This window comes from Podarcis cretensis (genome assembly GCF_951804945.1).
Source record: "Podarcis cretensis genome assembly, chromosome: 12".
In the NCBI taxonomy this organism is placed as follows: domain Eukaryota; kingdom Metazoa; phylum Chordata; class Lepidosauria; order Squamata; family Lacertidae; genus Podarcis; species Podarcis cretensis.
This window is the reverse complement of record NC_137181.1, coordinates 47,443,965-47,462,370: the sequence shown is the minus strand read 5'-3', so window position 1 is coordinate 47,462,370 and position 18,406 is coordinate 47,443,965. Positions and strand designations below refer to the sequence as shown.

At 44.7% G+C, this 18,406-nt stretch overlaps 1 protein-coding gene across 5 annotated transcripts in view; it reads left to right on the top strand.

Annotated features, from left to right (window-relative positions):
* Positions 1 to 18,406, top strand: part of CPNE4 (copine 4) — a 274,129-nt gene that overhangs the window by 205,107 nt on the left and 50,616 nt on the right. For all 5 annotated transcript variants that reach the window (XM_079947325.1, XM_079947327.1, XM_079947326.1 and 2 more), the window contains one exon: positions 2,275 to 2,364. In XM_079947325.1, coding sequence (XP_079803451.1) covers positions 2,275 to 2,364 — 90 coding nt within the window. The remainder of the gene's footprint in view (positions 1 to 2,274; positions 2,365 to 18,406) is intronic.

The window sequence follows — 18,406 nt, the reverse complement described above, 5'->3', positions numbered from 1 at the left end:
CCCTCTGGACAAGGGCACTGCTGCCGCTTACAAGGATTGTGCAGGGACTGTGCAAGAATGCCAGCAGAGCCAATCCAGTCTCACTAAGTGACAGTGATGCCAGTGTTGGGGTGTATGTGTGTGTGCATGCTCCTCTGTAGCACTGCCTCACACACCAACCACTCATGACTACTGGTGGCATGGATCCAGCAAGACTCGCATAATATCCTGTCCCCATGTAGTTGAAGAGAAGTAGCCTTGCTGAACAGGAACAAAAGGAAGCACTTTGGTCTGGGAAGAAAGCAGTACCCCATTAATTGGGAGGATGTGTTTTGGCGCCTCATTCCACTCGGAAAGGGGACTACACTTCAAAGAAGTGATCTAAACAAAGGTGGATGGGAGGGGGAAATAAAAAGTCGTATGAACCTCTTGGGCATTGCTCCGTGGAAGAAGAGGCAGTTTTGCCATTCTGCTCTGTAACGTCAGCAGTCCTGCGCTTCAGTAGCACATTAAGCATGTGCCTGGCCTCGGGAGAAGTAAGCAAGCAATAGTAATGCACAAAATGGTGCAGTTGCTGGGGGGAATGTAGCTATGTCAGGGTCGCAGCCATGTATTGGATAGTACCAGTCACGTCACAAATGATTAGTGGCCCAACTCTTTCAATTTCCCTGCTCACGTGATCATTTGGGGAAGGTTATTCAAGACTTCCATTGAGGCTCCTCAAGTTGTACTTTTAAAGTGATGGGTGGTGGGTGCTTTCTCTTCTCTCGTTTAATAATCCATCTTTATTCTAGTGTTTCCACAATAGTGAGTTATGTTGTTGCCAATAGTACTCTGAAATATATATACTTTTAGCATTTGATGAAGGGCGCTCATAACAGCTAAAAGGTCCCCTCACAGAAATGATTCAGTAGGCAAGGTGAGATGATGATAATAATAATAATAATAATAATAATAATAATAATAATAATAATAATAATAATAATAATAATAAATATTATTTATACCCCACCCATCTGGCTGGGTTTCCCCAGCCACTCTGGGCGGCTTCCAACAAAACACTAAAATACAATAACCTATTAAACATTAAAAGATTCCCTAAACAGGGCTGCCTTCAGATGTCTTCTAAAAGTTTGGTAGTTATTTTTCTCTTTGACATCTGGTGGGAGGGCGTTCCACAGGGCTGGTGCCACTACTGAGAAGGCCCTCTGCCTGGTTCCATGTAACTTGACTTCTTGCAGCGAGGGAACCGCCAGAAGGCCCTCGGAACTGGACCTCAGTGAGAGGTGGCTTTTTAGTTCCAAACAGATATATAGCCACCAGTAGCCACTATTCTGTGCATTGCCCGTCGCATTCAGATTCCCAGAGCCAGAAATGTCAATTTGAGGGACATTTGTTACTTCCCTATTTCCTCCAAATGAGACAGACATTCTTCACTCGTCACACCATGCTGTTTAGCAAGCATTGGCCTTCTTGAGCTGCTCCAAGGGAAAAGCTTATCTAGGTTTGCAGGCAGCTGCCTCACCTGAAACATGTACCACCTGCCATAGGCTTTTAACTCCTTTGGCAACAGGTAATTCTCCTCTCTCTGTTCATATATAGGGTGAGTCTTTTAAAATAGGCCCCGTGGAACATGTGTAGTCTGTATCCACGGGGCCTCTTTTAAAGGACCCGCCCTGTATGTGTTTGCCCATAGCAAAGTAGCATCGTTGCTGCTGTCACTCCTTGATTCCATTGCACAGTGCTCCAACAATGTTGGCTGGCTCAGATCATATAACAGGGATAGAACATGGGGGAAATTCCAGTGTTTAATTTGAGAGCATGGTCAGTAGTTAGGAGAGTGTGAATTTCCCCCCACAGCTAGTAAATTTGCCCATAAAGCAAATTTATTTTCTCTGTTTAGATTGATTGTTGTTTCAGACTTTTCAATCCTTATCTTGTTTTCCCATTTTGTGTTCTGTTTTCTCATTTTGTGATGTACAATCCTTTGGGTTTGTTTGTTTTTTAACTGATTCCCACTGATTTTAATGGACTTTGGAAAGGCGTCAAAAGACAAAATAAATTATCAAATAGAGCATAACAAGAATCATGCTCAATATTATGTTGACTTGATTGCCTAGCATATAGCCACAAAAAGTATACAAAAAATGAATAATGCCTAAAGATACTGTTTCTTTTGCTCAGTTTTCTTTTAAAAAAATTGTGATAATAGAACTTCATTTGCAAGTGATAATTATTGGTGTTTAGCATTTTGGTTTTGAAATATGTTTATAGTCCTTTCCTTCTCATTCATAGGTGGTGATGAATAACTTAAATCCAGCCTGGAAGTCATTTAAGGTGTCTGTAAATTCACTCTGCAGCGGAGATCAGGATCGCAGGCTGAAGGTTGGTGGTCTCTTATCAAGTGTGGAACAAGTTTTTTTTTTCCTATTAAAAAAACGTTTTCTTTAAAAACTTTGAAATTAAAGACTGCCACTAAACACACACACATCCACTCCTTTGACTTGAAGTACATCATCTTGCAGAATTATTTATGCTTTGGCAGTTTGAATTGAAACCCACACAGCAGTACATTTCCTTAATGATTGTGCATAATATTGTAAAAGGTCTCTCAGTGTAACACCACTTAAGCCAACAAAATTGAAATATTTCAGAAAGCAAAAATAAGGGGCCTACGTGTGTCAATCAGCTTTGCAGGCATGCTGCTCAAAAACTGATCTATCTAAAATTTGAACAATATTAGAGCTATCTGGCTGTGTTGTTCCCCCTATGCCCTCCTTTCATACGAAAAGGGTTATCTTCAGGTCAAGTGAATTAATACAAAGAGAAAATAGCCTGATCTAAAACCACCCTGGAGTTTTAATGTGAGTTTGGGCTCAGCGCTGGAATCTTATTCTGGAACTGCAGGTCTCCTTCTTCCCCCAGAGACAAGTAAACATCAGTGGGGTGGGGTTTTGGGGTGGAGGCACTGTGTCCATTCCTGGTTGAAGGCAGGTCTAGACAGCAAGACACAGACACACACTGCATGTGCACACGAAATCTATGCAGATCAACTGAGGGAGAGAGCTATTGCCCTCTCTTTTTCTCATCAAACAATCAAGCTGATCAACAGGGAAGGGTCAATTTTCACCCTTCTGCCCTGTGCCCACTTGTCAGGAGCCGGAGCCGGTTCAGCGATAAAACACCCGGTGTCAGTGAACTCTTCCCAGTAGGTCTTGCCACAGCGAGGCAGTTGTGAGGATTGAAGGCCCCTGCCTTCCACTGCTCTCTAAGGCTTCTCCTCCCTTGGATGCCTCCCCAGCCATCTGAGACTCCTTCATCTCGTCTCTCTTCATTTCTCTGTATGTTCTGGGAGACCAGGGGGAAGCGGGGCTGGACATTTCCTGGATTCTTCAGCAGCCTGCTTCATCTCTGTCTGCTGGCCACCCTTCTCTCCTGCCTCAGAGTCTGGACTGCTCTCTGCCACAGCCTCTTCCTGCTCACTAAAGCCTGTTGCTTCTTCAGCTTCTGACACCTTCTCCTCCCAGTCTTCCCCCTCTTCTCCCTCTGACCACTCCCCATTGTCCCACCACCAATCCCCTGGCTCTGAGCCTTCTTCCTCTGGGGGTTCCCCAGCTGGTGCCCTCCCACCACTCCCCTTTCCTTTTCTTTTTGCAATCACCTGTAGGATCTTGGAGGGTAACATAAATTATTTGCTTGGGATGCTGGATGAGCCCCTTGACTTGGAGGTTAGCCAACCCTTACCGAAAGGACGCCCGAGCTCTCTTCAGTTTTTTCTCACCTGTTGTGGAAAAGCCAGGGCCCTGCAACTAGTGATGGAGGAGGCAAACTTAACCTAATTTGCACCTTCCTGTATGGTTCTAAGCCTCCACAAGTAGGGGTGGGGACGACACTCTCCCCACTGCAAAAGTTGCAGCTGAACTCGTGATCCGAACCGGCTCATGTCCCCTATGTCATGGGCAGTGGTTACTATAATTCCCCATATATATTGCAAAGGACTTGTTGGTTTAATTACTAGTATAGATTTGTGTCAATTAATCTGCCTCAGAGACACTTTGAAGATCAAAAGACAGTGTAAGCAGCGTCTATTAGCTGGTCTAATAACTTGGATTTCTCAGGAGATGTGCTATCAGGGAAATAAAATAACGGCACCGCTCTTTGGGTCTCCACGGACTCTTCTGTTTTAGAGACATGGCAGGCTGAGGGTGAAGGGTGGCAGTGAATAGCTTCTGTCCACAATGGGATGAGGGCGTTCCGAGCCTCGCTCTCTCTGCTTGGCTGGCTTCTGGCAGGCGAGCGTGTTCTTTCAGCCTGACAGGTGCTTTTTCTCCAGATCACTGCCACATCCCCACTGTGTTTTCGGAAACAGAGCACTTACAGCCTCTTGACACGCTGATGAGTCTGCAGACCTGGGCAGAAGATGCAGCAAGTAAACAAACGAAGGATGCTGGACGTCTCGAGCCCCTGAGGCTGTGAGCCTTTTCAGAGACAGTGGGGGTTCCAGAGGTTGTTTCTGCACCTGATCCTGGTTGGGCAACGGAGAAAGAAACTGATTCTCACTCCCCACCTGTCAGGGGACTGCCATCAAGAGGGGGAAGGGAGGGAGGGACGTACAGAGAGCCTCCCCCTTTGATCATCAGTAACACTTCGTCAGAGACGGGTGTCAGCGAAGCCTCAGGGGAAACGTAAGAAGAAAGGAGGCAGAGGCTCACAGACCTATCTGCGAGCCCCAACACTGATCCCAGGGAGACGAATAGGGACGCAGAGATGCAACTTCCATCGCCTAGTTTTGGCAGGGCTGTCAAGCGTAAGAAAAAAAGGTGGAGACTGGGCGTGTCAAGGTTCTTATGCTGGGGGGGTGGGGACGACACAGGAAAAGCCCACTCTCGGAATCTGCTTGCGACTGAGGGAGTCATGAACTTTGGATGTCAGCACTGTACATAGTTTGCACCAAATAAAACCTGTAAAAAGGCAGGTCGGAGTCCTGGCTGTTTACTCGTGAGCAACCATACTCATCCCTTACACCACACCACCCCAGGAAATAAAGGGGCACGATGGCATTGTCAGGATGGTATTTTAGGAAGATGTACATAGTGATTTCTATCTTATGAGCTAGTTCTCTTTTTCTTTTTTTATAAGGTGGTTTTATAAAACAGAATAAGTGCTATACATGGAAAGATTACCCTCTTCAGATACAGGAGGCTCCCCATGTCACAAGTATGCCTTCCAGGTCATGGAGTGAACAGACACCACACTGTGGCCCCTCTTCAGATCACAAGCTAACCCCTAATCAGATTGCCTGAAGTGGGCTATTATTTGCAGAAGAAAGGGAGAGTTCTTGGGAAAACATATTATTTGGAGAGGGGTGGAGGGAGCTTCCTAAGTACAGTGGTACCTCGGGTTAAGTACTTAATTCATTCCAGAGGTCCGTTCTTAACCTGAAACTGTTCTTAACCTGAAGCACCACTTTAGCTAATGGGGCCTCCTGCTGCCGCTGCACAGCCAGAGCACGATTTCTGTTCTCATCCTGAAGCAAAGTTCTTAACCCGAGGTACTGTTTCTGGGTTAGCGGAGTCTGTAACCTGAAGCGTATGTAACCTGAAGCGTATGTAACCCGAGGTACCACTGTAGCTGTAAGTATCCAGATATATTTATTTAAGCATGTGAGATGGGTCCATTAGAATTTCATACAGGGATAGCTATAGTGATACCCAGATATGATGATCATTTTGTTTTTATTGTTTTTATTTTATTTTGTTTGTTGTACTGAATGTTTTAATTATCCCTTGTTTTGTGTTTATCCTTGAGTCTGCCTCTTATTGACCATGTTTCACATACATAGCATTTTTGGTGTATTTTGGATATATTTACTTTTTGCAGGGCCTTTGGCCACAAGCAGTACAAGTTTAAGCTAAGACTTAAGAACGTCTACTCCAATGTTCAATTTGTAGGGCAGTTTCTGTTCTTTGCTTATTCTGAGGGTGGAAAAAGAATGCCCACCAATAGTTCACATCCATCATTATTAGTAATGAAAGATCGATATCAGAGAGCTGAATGCATTTATTACTTTGAAATTAACAGAGCTTGTGATCTACAGAAGCTCCTTGATAGGACATTATTCATATCCCCTCTTTTGATGTCCTGATAGCCAAAAGATTGTGTCTTTCTGGTGCCTAAAGTCTTTGTGCTCATTGCCATTTCCTGGTTTAGATATCAGTGATACCATCTTTAAACAGAAATGATAAAATTAGTTTCTGCTAAAAAGCATTTTTATGTGTGTGCAAATCTTTCTTTTCTGTCTCTCACTTATAAAACAAAGCTGAAAAGCCTGTATACCATTTTCTCTCAATTTGAACTTGCAAAGGACATTTGCAATTCAAAGTGTGTAGGGGTGACAGTTTGGTTCAGAGCCTAGATTCTCTTAAATTACCCAGGACTGAAGACTATTGGAAAACTGGCATCTTTAAAGACAAATGATCATAATATTACGTTGGCAATAATGGCTGTATACTCCAAACTGACTCAATGAATCCCTTGTGTGAGTGAGGAGAGATAGCTCAGAACTAGGAATGGATAGGTTGATCTATTTCTGACCTGTGTCAGTTTTGTGTGCACTCAGTCATAAGTCCGTTCCATCCCATTTTTGCATTCATCTGTGATTTTTAAAAGAATCCACACCAAAAAAAAACCATATTTACGTATGAATTTAATTTTGGCGAGAAAATACAATCAAAATCCACAAACATGAATTTCTAATCTTGTTTTCTCTAAAAGTCTTCATTTCTAGATGTGGATTTTATACAAGATTTGTATTTATTTTTTTGAGCTGAAATCTACATTGCAATACTCTGATATGAATGAATGGTAACTGCATTCCGACCTGCACATTAGTTTGAGAAGTGCAAACCAGGTGGCTTCAGAACTAGCAGAGAATTAACAAGCTACACAGAACCATGTGGGGTCTACAGCCTGCTGGGACTTGATTGTGCACAGGAAGCCAACTTTGTTCCCTCTCCAAAAACATCCGCTGGACACTTAACTTTTTCAAAATCTTACATTCTGTCACTCAAACATGATCTGTAATATATCCAAGAAATCTGGTTCTAAGGGTCAAACTATATTGTTGTGTTGGCACCCATCTGTCTCAAGAGACAATGGAGTGCGCCTCTGGAAGGTGAAGTCAAACCGCTGGAGAATCACAGCGCCTGCTGTGGCTGCAGAGACTGCTAATTCATAACTTCTGCCTCCCATGTGAATTGACCGTTCTGGGGCGCAGGCCTTGGCAGTGTTGTATGGAGGTCCTTGTCAGCCCAGATGACAAGACTCCCAACTTTGACCTTGCTGGTGTGGACCAAATACCATATTTTTCGGACCATAGGGCGCACCTAGTTTTTAGAGGGGGAAATAATAAAAAAAAATCTGTCAGCTTCTCCCGGAGCTGCTGTGGCTGCCGGGGGAAGCCCGGGTTTCCCCCCCCCCCAAGCCCCAAGCCCCAAAGAGCAAAGAAGCCAAGACAGCGAGCGGGATCCATCCCGTTGGCTATCTTGGCTTCCTCTTTAGCCACGCGCAACCTCTCCCTGCCAGAGGGGCTGTGCGCGGCTATCCCTGAAGCCTTCGGAGCAGAGCACAAGTTCCCGCTGCACTCCGCAGGCTTCGGGTTCCTTTTGCTGAAGCCAAGAGAGTCTTGCTCTCCCGGCTTCAGCAAAAGGAAACTGAAGCCTGCAGAGCGCAGCGGGAACTCACACTGCGCTCTGAAGGCTTCAGGCGGCTATCCCTGAAGCCTGGAGAGCGAGAGGGGTCAGTGCACACCAACCCCTCTCGCTCTCAAGGCTTCAGCGAAAGCAACGCGAAGCCTCCGGAGTGCAGAGGGAGCGCTCCCTCTGTGCTTCGGAGGCTTCGAGTTGCTATCGCTGAAGCCAAGGAGCCTGCATTTGCTCCATAGGACGCACACACATTTCCCCTTAATTTTTGGAGGGGGAAAAGTGCGTCCTATAGAGTGAAAAATACGGTACATTTGGCGCTAGCTTGGCTACAGGAGTTGCTAGAAGGAAATGTACAAGGCACCATCCAACTGCCTTAGGCACTCCACTCCAGATTTGTAGAAGGTTTATTCCTTAGCCTTTTCTTCTCCCAAAGATGTCCCGCAAGGCAACGGTTTATGGATTGTTCCTCAGAGTTTACTCCCAAAGCCTTTCTCGTGAATGAGTATAGCTGCCTGGTAGCAGAGGTTTAGAATCAGAGTTTTCCTTCTCCTAGATGGGCTACCTTCCCAGGTGAATGAGCCCCATCTGCCTCTCAATTTTCCTCTACTGCACATGCAGTAACTGCCTTCTTGACTGTTGGACCCAATATTGGGTATAGCTATATAACTGGATCAAACCATATAATACTAGAAACACACAATTGCATTTCATGTATATTGTATTTTAAAAGAAATAGCACCAATGGCAGCTTCCCTTGTTTAATTAGCTGTGGGTGGGCGAGGGGGAGAATTTTCACTAGGATCTTGGCACTAGGTAGAAGGATTTAAACCCCTCCCTGCACACTTGCTTGTTCCTTTTTTTAAAAAAGAAGAAGAAGAAATGGCATGTATCTTGTACTGTCTAGTTAGTTTTCCCCTCAGTTGTATGGCTTTCCCACAAGTATTAAGAGCTTTCTGACTTAACAGAATCATATCATATCCAAAGTTAATGAAGGGAGCAGAAAAATCAAGAACGCCCCTCCTGTTTCTAAAAATGGAGTTGGAATCTTGATGAGATGTTGACATCATAAGCATTCTTAGCTGGGGTTAATCTCTTGTCCGGGGGGGGGGGGGGGATACCTGGCTTTAATTTGCCAGGTGGCTTGCTGTATAATCTTTCTTGTAGGAGAGCCACTTGTGTGTAACTCGCACTGTAATTTAGGTTTATGGCAAACGTTTTGAAATAGTCTCCTTTCGTATTGTGCCCTGTTTTCTTCTTCCTTCTCACAATGGATAGCAGTGCCATTGGGTCTTAAAATATTTATTGCTGGGGGGAGGGGGTGGAGCAGCCAAGATGCCCATGCAAAACAGCCATATAAATGGAGATGCCCTGATCTGCTGCCATGATGAGAAAGCTTGTGGTTGCCCCAAAGTCTGTCCCTTCTACTCCCAAGCAATTGTAAGAACCCTCCACCTGCAACGCCACCATTTTAGAGGCAGGAAGGAAGATCGCACATGGTGTGAGTAAACATCTGGGAGCTTTCCTTCTCCCAAATAAAGTAACCAAGAAGATCAAGAGGAGGGGTGAGCAGGACATAAGAAAAAGGATTGGGTGCAGGAAAATAAGATGGTGGCAGTGGGCGGGTAGGGAGGATCAGGAGGAGAAAAGGCAGGGTTTACTGGAGATGGTTCCCAATTGCATCTTCTACTGCATAGCTGTCAACTTACAGATTTGAAAATAAGGGACCAGCAGCCTTGAAAATAAGGGACCAGCAGCCAAAATAAGGGACCTGCAGCCTCACCTGTTCCAGGCACTCCAGTCTTCCTGCAGTCTTTTTTTTTTTAAAAAAATAATTTTTATTGGGTTTTCACATTTTAGAAACACACACACAAATGAAAACAAAAACAAAACATGTATAATTTCATAACCTTACTTTCTTAACCCCCCTCCCTGACTTCCCCCCACCCCCCCCCTCATACATCCCAAATCCAATAATTAGCTCAGCAGGTTCTTATCTCTCTTCTTTAACATATTATTGTTGTTTTTAAAATTAATTCTTATTACTTGGCCAAATTTTACTTGTCCAATTTTCTTATAAATATTAAGTCCTTTTCTAAGGTCGACCCAAATTCCCTTCCACGAATTTCCCCTTTTTTATATTAAATGTAGGTCATAATAGCCAAACACAAAAGTCATAAAAGTTTTAAAGTTCTGTTCTCCCCTCTCTCCCTACCCCGGTTTCTGTCCCTTCCCAAATAAATGTCCACAAAACAGTTCTTAGCCTGGATTCCTCACATCAGAGGCCTTCAAATCTCTGTCAGTCTCTCTCTGCCGGTTTTGTTGGTAGCCCTCTTTGTTGGTCCTCAGTTCTCGAAGGAGCTCTGGCACAGTCTCATCAAATTTTCTTCCATCCAAAATACTTGGTAACAACTGCTGCAACAAGCCAACTGATCTCCCATGCTCAAAGAGGAAGCCCCAATCATATTTCTTGTTTCTTTTAAGTTCCAGTATTCCAAGTGTTCCAGGGGCTTCCTCTTTCCACTTTCGCATCTTTCGCAGATTGGTAATCACAAGATCTTCTTCTTTATGTTCTAGCAATGTAGGCTTCAGATTGGTACTCTCCTGTAGTTTCTTAACTCCTTCTTCCCCCTCCTCCAATTCCAAAAATGTCTCTGGTTCAGCTGCAGATTTTGTTTCAGTCAAATCCTTTATGCATTCAGCAGGGTTGCTTGTTTTAGAGTTCAAGGTTATAAGTTGTTTGTTCATAGCCATGCTTTGCTCTTGCAGTATTCCCACGAGAAAAAACATTCTTTCCATCTCTGCCTGTAATTTTCCATCTGTAGCCATTGTAATGTTTCAAAGTTTCCCCTAGGGGGATTCTAGTTACTTAATAGTCCTTTCCCAACAGTCTGTTGCTTTGTTATTTGTAACTACTTTGTTCCCAAGCACTTTAATTCAAATATAGCAAGTTTAGTCCAGAGAGATGTTAAACAATAAAGTTTTTAACTTTAACTGCCCATTTGACAGCTCCAGTCTTCCTGCAGTCTGGTCAAACTCATGCTGGTAGCTTCGAGAACACTGTTCAACCAACTTTGTAACCAGAGGTTCAACTGACTAGAATCTGAATCACATGCACCACAAGGCCTATGCAGCCTCAACTTAAGATGGCTCCCCGGCGTGGCTTTGCACTGCACGGTTTGCAGCAGCACGTGCAACAAAATGGCGTCCAGCATTCAAAAAACCCCTCAGCTTGCATTAACTAGCCACACACAAGGCATGCAAGCTCCACCCCCCAGTCGTTCTTAGACTTCTTATTGGGTGAGCAACACAGCCAAGCAGCACAGTTGGAGCCTCCCTCCTCCCTGGCCAGCAGGGAGGGAGGGAGAGGAGCTGCTTCCTTTGAAATTTAAGGGACATCATTTAAGGGACATCCATCAATAAGGGACAGCAGCGGGACATGGCGCTGGAATAAGGGACTGTCCCTTCAAATAAGGGACACTTGACAGCTATGTTCTACTGGCAAGTTAAATGAATACTTTTTATTGCTTAGAGACATTTCAGTGGAATCTAGTCTTCTGGTTCATTGATACTCCCACTGTTAGTTTATATGTCAGTTAAGGGATGTTCACAACATGTATTACTTTAGTGCATCGCGTTGCTTGTTACCATTGTAGAAACTCAGAAGAGTGCATATTCCAGGTGCAAAATGTTGGCCTTGGGAGCCTGCTTTAACCAAGCCTTTAATTTCAGACCTGCAATTATTATGAGAGTAATTGGTCCTATTTGGGCAACCTAGGTACCTGGTAAGGTATTCAAGACTAGCAGTTAAATATCTAAATTGGATGACCTATTTCCTCCTGCTGTAATTAAATTGTAAAATTTAGACAGAGGTGATTGAAAGTCCTGGTGCTACATTTTCTCTATTTAGGCCATCTCCGCCTCTCTTTATTTTTTTACCTCTTTAAAAATGTGTTTAAACCAATTCATTCCAAGCAGGCCTTTATAAAACAATGGTGCTATATCATGCCCCTTTCCCTCAAATCCCGTGGTTTGTCTATCACCCAAAGAAACTTTTCCTTTTCTGGCTGGGCCTGTTGGAAGATCCAGTCCAAATTTTTTGGAGATGCCAGTTTAGCTATAGCACATTCTAGACATAAACAGTATTTTGCCCCATTCTGCAGACTACAGTCTGACACAATATCAGTAGCTGAACAGCATTATTCTGATAAGCAATCATATCAACATAATGGTTTTAACATTTTTACAGAGATATCCCAGGCAGTCAAATCTATCGCTTCAAGTCCCAGCAGGACTTAATATTTTCTGTGGGCTGAATTAACAAAAGAGCAGTGAAGGGCCTCGAGACATACAAAATTGTCCATTTAAACATTACTGCCATTAAGCAGTCTCGATTTGCCATGTTTTTAAAAAGGCTTTTTAATCCACCTGAATAACCAGGTCTTCTACAGAGAAAAAGGGAGACTAGGTGAGATTTCACAGTAGGATCATGAACAGGATGACTGTCTTCCATTTTGCTATAATTTTCAGCCAGGCAATATCAAATTACTATTTTTGAAATTCACCATATGGTGGCTTGTCATATGATGTTTTATAATCTAGTACGCTTATTTTCTTGGTTCAAAATACATGTGTGCTGAATTAGCAGGGAAAGGATAATAAGTGCATCTCTCTTTTTTCCATTTTAAAAATATTTTTTATTAAATTTTCTAAATTACATTTCAAAGTATTCATTTAAGCAACCTTAAATCAATGACTTGCATTCTTCTCCTTCCATGGTTCATTTTGCATACCATACATCCCTGCAAATTTTACATGAACTAAACCATTCAATATTCCATTGTTACATCCGTCAAAACTTATTTACACTGTTGAATTTATCTTAATGCTACCACTGTTTTTAAATAAACACAATTTTCACCTACATATTCAGTAAACATTTTCCAGTCTTCTTTAAACATACATTCTTCTTGTTCTTATTCTATAAGTTAATTCTGCAAGCTGCACATATTCCATCAGTTTAAGTTGCCATTCTTTTTTGGTTGGGACCTCACTCGCTTTCCATTTTTGAGCTAACAAAACACGGGCCTCGGTAGTAGCATGCATAAATAGCCTTTTTTGACACCTGGGAATTTCCCTCTGAATTATCCCCAACAAAAAAGACTCTGGGTTGTTGTTGTTTTTTTAAATATACTTTTAAACATTTTTTTCAATTCATTATATATCATATCCCAATACAGTGGTACCTCGGGTTAAGTACTTAATTCGTTCTGGAGGTCTGTTCTTAACCTGAAACAGTTCTTCACCCGAAGCACCACTTTAGCTAATGGGGCCTCCTGCTGCTGCTGTGCCACCGGAGCACAATTTCTGTTCTCATCCTGAAGCAAAGTTCTTAACCCGAGGTACTATTTCTGGGTTAGCGGAGTCTGTATCCTTTTACAAGTCTACCACATATGGCAAAACGTACCCTCATAAGTGTATCTCTGTGTAGCAGCCATGGAGGAAAAGTCTACATCCAGTGGCCTTCAGCTCACATTATCAGGCCTTGGCTTAGTCTATGTTGGGCTGCATCTGGGGTCTGATTCAGGTACAGGCTTGTGAGCATCAGAAGGAACAGAGGAAATATATGTGTCAGAGACTGGTTGGGGTCAAGCACTAGATCAGGCAGATGAGGGCCAGGAGGGCCAGTGAAATAAACGTTATAGCAAGGCTTTAAAAAATGTTCTTTGGGTTGCGGCGCTCATCTTGCTTTCAGGCCGAGGCAGCCAGCGTTTGTCCACAGACAGCTTTCTGGGTCATGTGGCCAGCCTGACTAAACCACGGAAACCAGAGCACACAGAAATGCCATTTCCCTTCCCACCACAGCAATACCTATTTATCTACTTGGGCTGGTGTGCTTTCAAACTGCTAGGTTGGCAGGAGCTGGGACAGAGCAACGGGAGCTCACCCCATCATGGGGATTCGAACCGCCAACCTTCTGATCAGCAAGCCCAAGAGGCTCAGTGGTTTAGACCACAGCGCCACCCGTGCCCTCCAACTAACACCAGCTCTTCCACTAACACCAGGCCTGGCTGCAAACCATGCAGTCCACTAACAGTGGGCCTGATAGCAAATTGGATTGATGACCGCCTTGTATATCATCACACCTCCAGTACACAACGGTGGAAATAAAGCTCATGAACAACGGCTTGTGCCTAATACTCAACATGACTAAACCCTCCACATTTCCTTTAGATGTGTGCTTGATGTGTTAATCCATTTTCTGCCTCTTTGAAACCCATTTCTGACTAGGCCACTGTGATCCTATTCTGTCTCAGACCTCTGAGCTGGTTTCCCTTCCAGCATTCTATTAACCTCCCCATCCCTTGGTTCTGTTGACTATTACCATTTATCTTCCACAAGTCTCTTATCAACCCCTCTGTCGAAATCACCTTCTCCGCCAAATTTCTGTTATCTGCTCTGACAGTTAATATCTGGGGGAAGTTGCCAGGAAGAGTTAAATTAAAATCTCTGGCTGCTCAGACCTTTTAGAAAAAAAGATTATGTACCAATTAAATGATAGGAACGGCTCTGCTTCTGGGAAGTCTGGGAACCAAGACGGAACAGAGAATAGCTGGGAGCCAGAATGGTCTGTTTGCTGGTGCCCTCGAGGCAGGGCTTGGGGGCCCACTCATCAGAAACAGCAGGTGCGCCCCCAAATGCGTAGAATCATAGAATTGTACAGTTGGAAGCGACCTCAAGGCTCATCTAGTGCAACCCCCTACAATGCAGGAATTCTGTCCATAGCTGTCCCTGGATGGGCTCAAACCACCAACCTTTGGGCTAGCTGCCAGATGCACTGTCCTATCGCACCGCCTGAATATACTTGTCAGATGCTGGTGTGATGGCCTGGGAATCCGATTCAGAGGCTGAACCTGAGGAATCCCAGCCTGCACAGGAGTCCCCGCCTCCAAGGCCGGCTGAGCTGGGGCAGTGGCTTGAACCTGAAGGGCCCTCACCTGTGCCAGATCCTCAGGAGCAGACACCAGCTGAATGCGCTCCGGTTCCGGAGGTGATTGAGGACCCATTGCCTGTAGGTGCTCCTCTCCCAGCCCTGTCAGGGGAAGGTGAGGTTGCCTCTGGATCCAGTAACCCTCCAGCCTCTCCGGAGCTACAGAGGCTCAGGACAGAGAGGCGGAAGGAACTAGGTTCTCTCAGGAGGAGTGCTCGCCTTAAGGCCAGGAGAGGCGAGTCACCTGTGGGCCAGGACCGCCTTTGCCTCAGAGGAGATAAAGGCCAGTCAGCCCAGTCCCAGGTTGAGGGAGCAGCATCGCTGGAAACCTGTTCCTGCCAGCACCCTGACCTGCTCTTCCGGAGTTCCTAACCACGCCCGGCTCCTTGCCTTGGACCCCGCTTCAACCTTGACGGACAGCCTCCATACCCTCAACCTAGGACCAGACTCAGACCACGCCGCACGGTAACCTCCCCCCGGGACCAGCACAGCTGGTGTGGTTGCTCGGGAGTAAACAGGCAAGACTCTGACCTGTCTTTTCCAGGCTTTATTCTTGGTGCAAACTATTTACAATGAAGAGCATCCTAAGTTCAAGTCTGGCTCAGTCGCTAGCAGAATCTGGGAGTGGTTGGCCTTTGTACCTCCCCCAGCATAAAAGTCGCATCACCCCCAGCCTTTTCCTTCCCTCCCTGTGCCAAAGCTTACTGCACAGAATGGGTGCTGGCAGGGGGGTACTTCCCTCCCCTCCGGTTTGCTCAGGCTCTGTGTTGAGGCTCTCCTTAGCATCCCCTGGTCCCTTCACCTCTTCTCCACTGGAGGAGGGGCTTTCCTCCTCGCCAGAGGAGGAACTGCTTTGCAAGATTTTCGGAGGCTCCCTATAACACAACTGCCCTTCCATCTCTTGTCTCTGAGTTGATGGCAGTTCCCTGACAATACTAAACCTTGTTATTTTCTGCAAGCAATCGCTAGAAATTTGGAGGAGCGTATAAATATGTGCATGATTTGACATCACTTTGGGGACTGACATGAGATTCATAATTGAAATGTTACTTGCCATTTTGGCTGCAGGGCAAAGGACCTGCAGCTGCTTCAGAAGTGTTGCACCATCATTTGTGATTGTTTGCCATCTTGGACCATTTTATCAATGGCTTACTGTATCTGATTCTTGGGGGCAAGGAGGGCTTATAAGAATATTAAGTACAGATTCTCACTTCCCAGGCTTGCATCCCAGGGAGGTCATTTCAGTGCTGCTAATGCAGCAGTTTGACTTCACCGCTGGAGGTGCACTCCCTTGTTTCTCAAGACAGAGGGATGCCAGCAACTATATGGTGTATGTTGTATTTGTGATGTTCAATTATGGTTAGTACATGGGACGCGGGTGGCGCTGTGGGTTAAACCACAGAGCCTAGGACTTGCCAATCAGAAGGTTGTGGTTTGAATCCCCGCAACGGGGTGAGCTCCCGTTGCTCAGCTCCAGCTCCTGCCAACCTAGCAGTTTGAAAGCATGTCAAAGTGCAAGTAGATAAATAGGTACCGCTCCGACAGGAAGGTAAACGGCGTTTCCATGCGCTGCTCTGGTTCGCCAGAAGCGGCTTAGTCATGCTGGCCACATGACCCAGAAGCTGTACGCCAGCTCCCTCGACCAATAAAGCGAGATGTGCACCGCAACCCCAGAGTCGGTCATGACTGGACCTAATGGTCAGGGGTCCCTTTACCTTTACCTATTATGGTTAGTGTTGTTTATTGTTTGTAAGCCGCTTTGCAATTCATATGAATGAAAAGCAGCTTAGAAATCTAATAAATCAAAATCAGGTGAACTCTGTCGCTGGTACATGGTTTTCCATGTGGCAGAGGCCTTTCCCTGCACTGGAATCCTTTATCAGTTCATTCCTAGATGAAGCTTCTGATCCTTTCCTGATCTCCACCTCCATGTTAATGTCTGCATCACTACTCTAGACCAAGGATGAGACAAGTCCCCTCTTTGGGGTTGGTGTCTGGGTCACCAGGTGGCTAGTGCATGAAAAAGAGAGATAGAAAACATTCAAGGGGGATGTGGTATCTGAGTTATCATGTATATACAGGAGGTAGCCTTTGCTGAAGAGACGAGAACAAACAAAGAAATTAAAAAGAGAATAATTATTGTTAAAAAACAAAACAAAAAAACTTGCCGAGACATTTTGGCAGCCTTACCAGTTGAGTGAGAGAGAATCTGAAAACAGTGTTCTCAAAAGTGGCAATCATACATATGTTGCTTTTGTTGTGTTGTAGAAACAGTGGCTTATATTGCAGGAAGCTATACAACAAAACATTGATTCACAGGACCAGATTCTCACTTGATGTAATTAGAACTATGCTGTGTTTTATTTGGCACCAGCAGGCCATTGAAAAAAAAATGTTGCTGGTATTCCCCGTTCTTTAAAAAGGCTCTTGTCTTCTATCTATTCAGGTATTACACACCGTGTGTGTGTGTGTGTGTGTGAGAGAGAGAGAGAGAGAGAGAGAGAGAGAGAGAGAGATGCTACCATTCATAGAACTTTTGTTGTTGGTTTGCATTAGGAGCAGGGCGGTCTAGAAAAGTGTTGGTAACAAAACCTTAGAGACAGTTCCCCTTTTCAAGCATAATGCATTGTTTTGGGCAGTGTTGATGGTGTGCAGTGTCCCAGACTTCAGCTCTTGTAGCAGATGCAACAGCATCTTTCCCACTTCTCCCTTAGCAGCCTCCAACCCACAAATCACTAAGAATGAAGCAGTTGACTCAGAGGTTCACTAAGCGTTGGTAATGTGGCAGGATGGCTTCAGCCACAGTTGGAAGAGCATGGAAGCATCTCATTCTGAGGAGTACAAAGTATTCAGAACATTGCAGATGCTGTTTGCACCTCTGTAAAGATGGGACGTGGGTGGCGCTGTGGGTTAAACCACAGAGCCTAGGACTTGCCGATCAGAAGGTCGGCGGTTCGAATCCCTGCGACAGGATGAGCTCCCATTGCTCGGTCCCTGCTCCTGCCAACCTAGCAGTTTGAAAGCACATCAAAGTGCAAGTAGATAAATAGGTACCACTCTGGCGGGAAGGTAAACAGCGTTTCCGTGCGCTGCTCTGGTTCGCCAGAAGCGGCTTAGTCATGCTGGCCACATGACCCGGAAGCTGTATGTCGGGTCCCTCGGCCAGTAAAGCGAGATGAGTGCCACAACCCCAGAGTCGTCTGCAACTGGACCTAATGGTCAGGGGTCCCTTTACCTTTACCTTTAAAGATGGAGGACATTTCACTGTCTGAAAGGCCTACTTCTTAATTGTAGACTGTAAGAGGTCCAGCCTTTCCATTTCTCCTATCTACCAACCTTCAAAGAAGCAGCCAACAGCCACTTGATGTGGAACATTTTCATGTCAAAGACAGCTGATCAAAAGTGAATGAGTATTCTAGGGTAGGGAGTAAACCCTCATGCTAATTCATCCATATTGTGCAAATTTCTCCTAACGTACTCATTTTTATATGCAGTTTTGACTACACATTTTTGCAAACTATTTCCTGTAACATAATTCATTTTTATATGTTATTTTCATTAACACCTTCATGTGTGCACACACTTCCCTTGACCTATGCTATTTTGTATACAGGGATTGGAAAACTATGTCGCAAAATTCAGATAAGTTCAAATTTTGAAGGACAGTTGTGCACAGATTTGGTAGATTCAGCTTTTAATGTGTACTGAACGTCCTTTATCTATCTAACTTGAATAT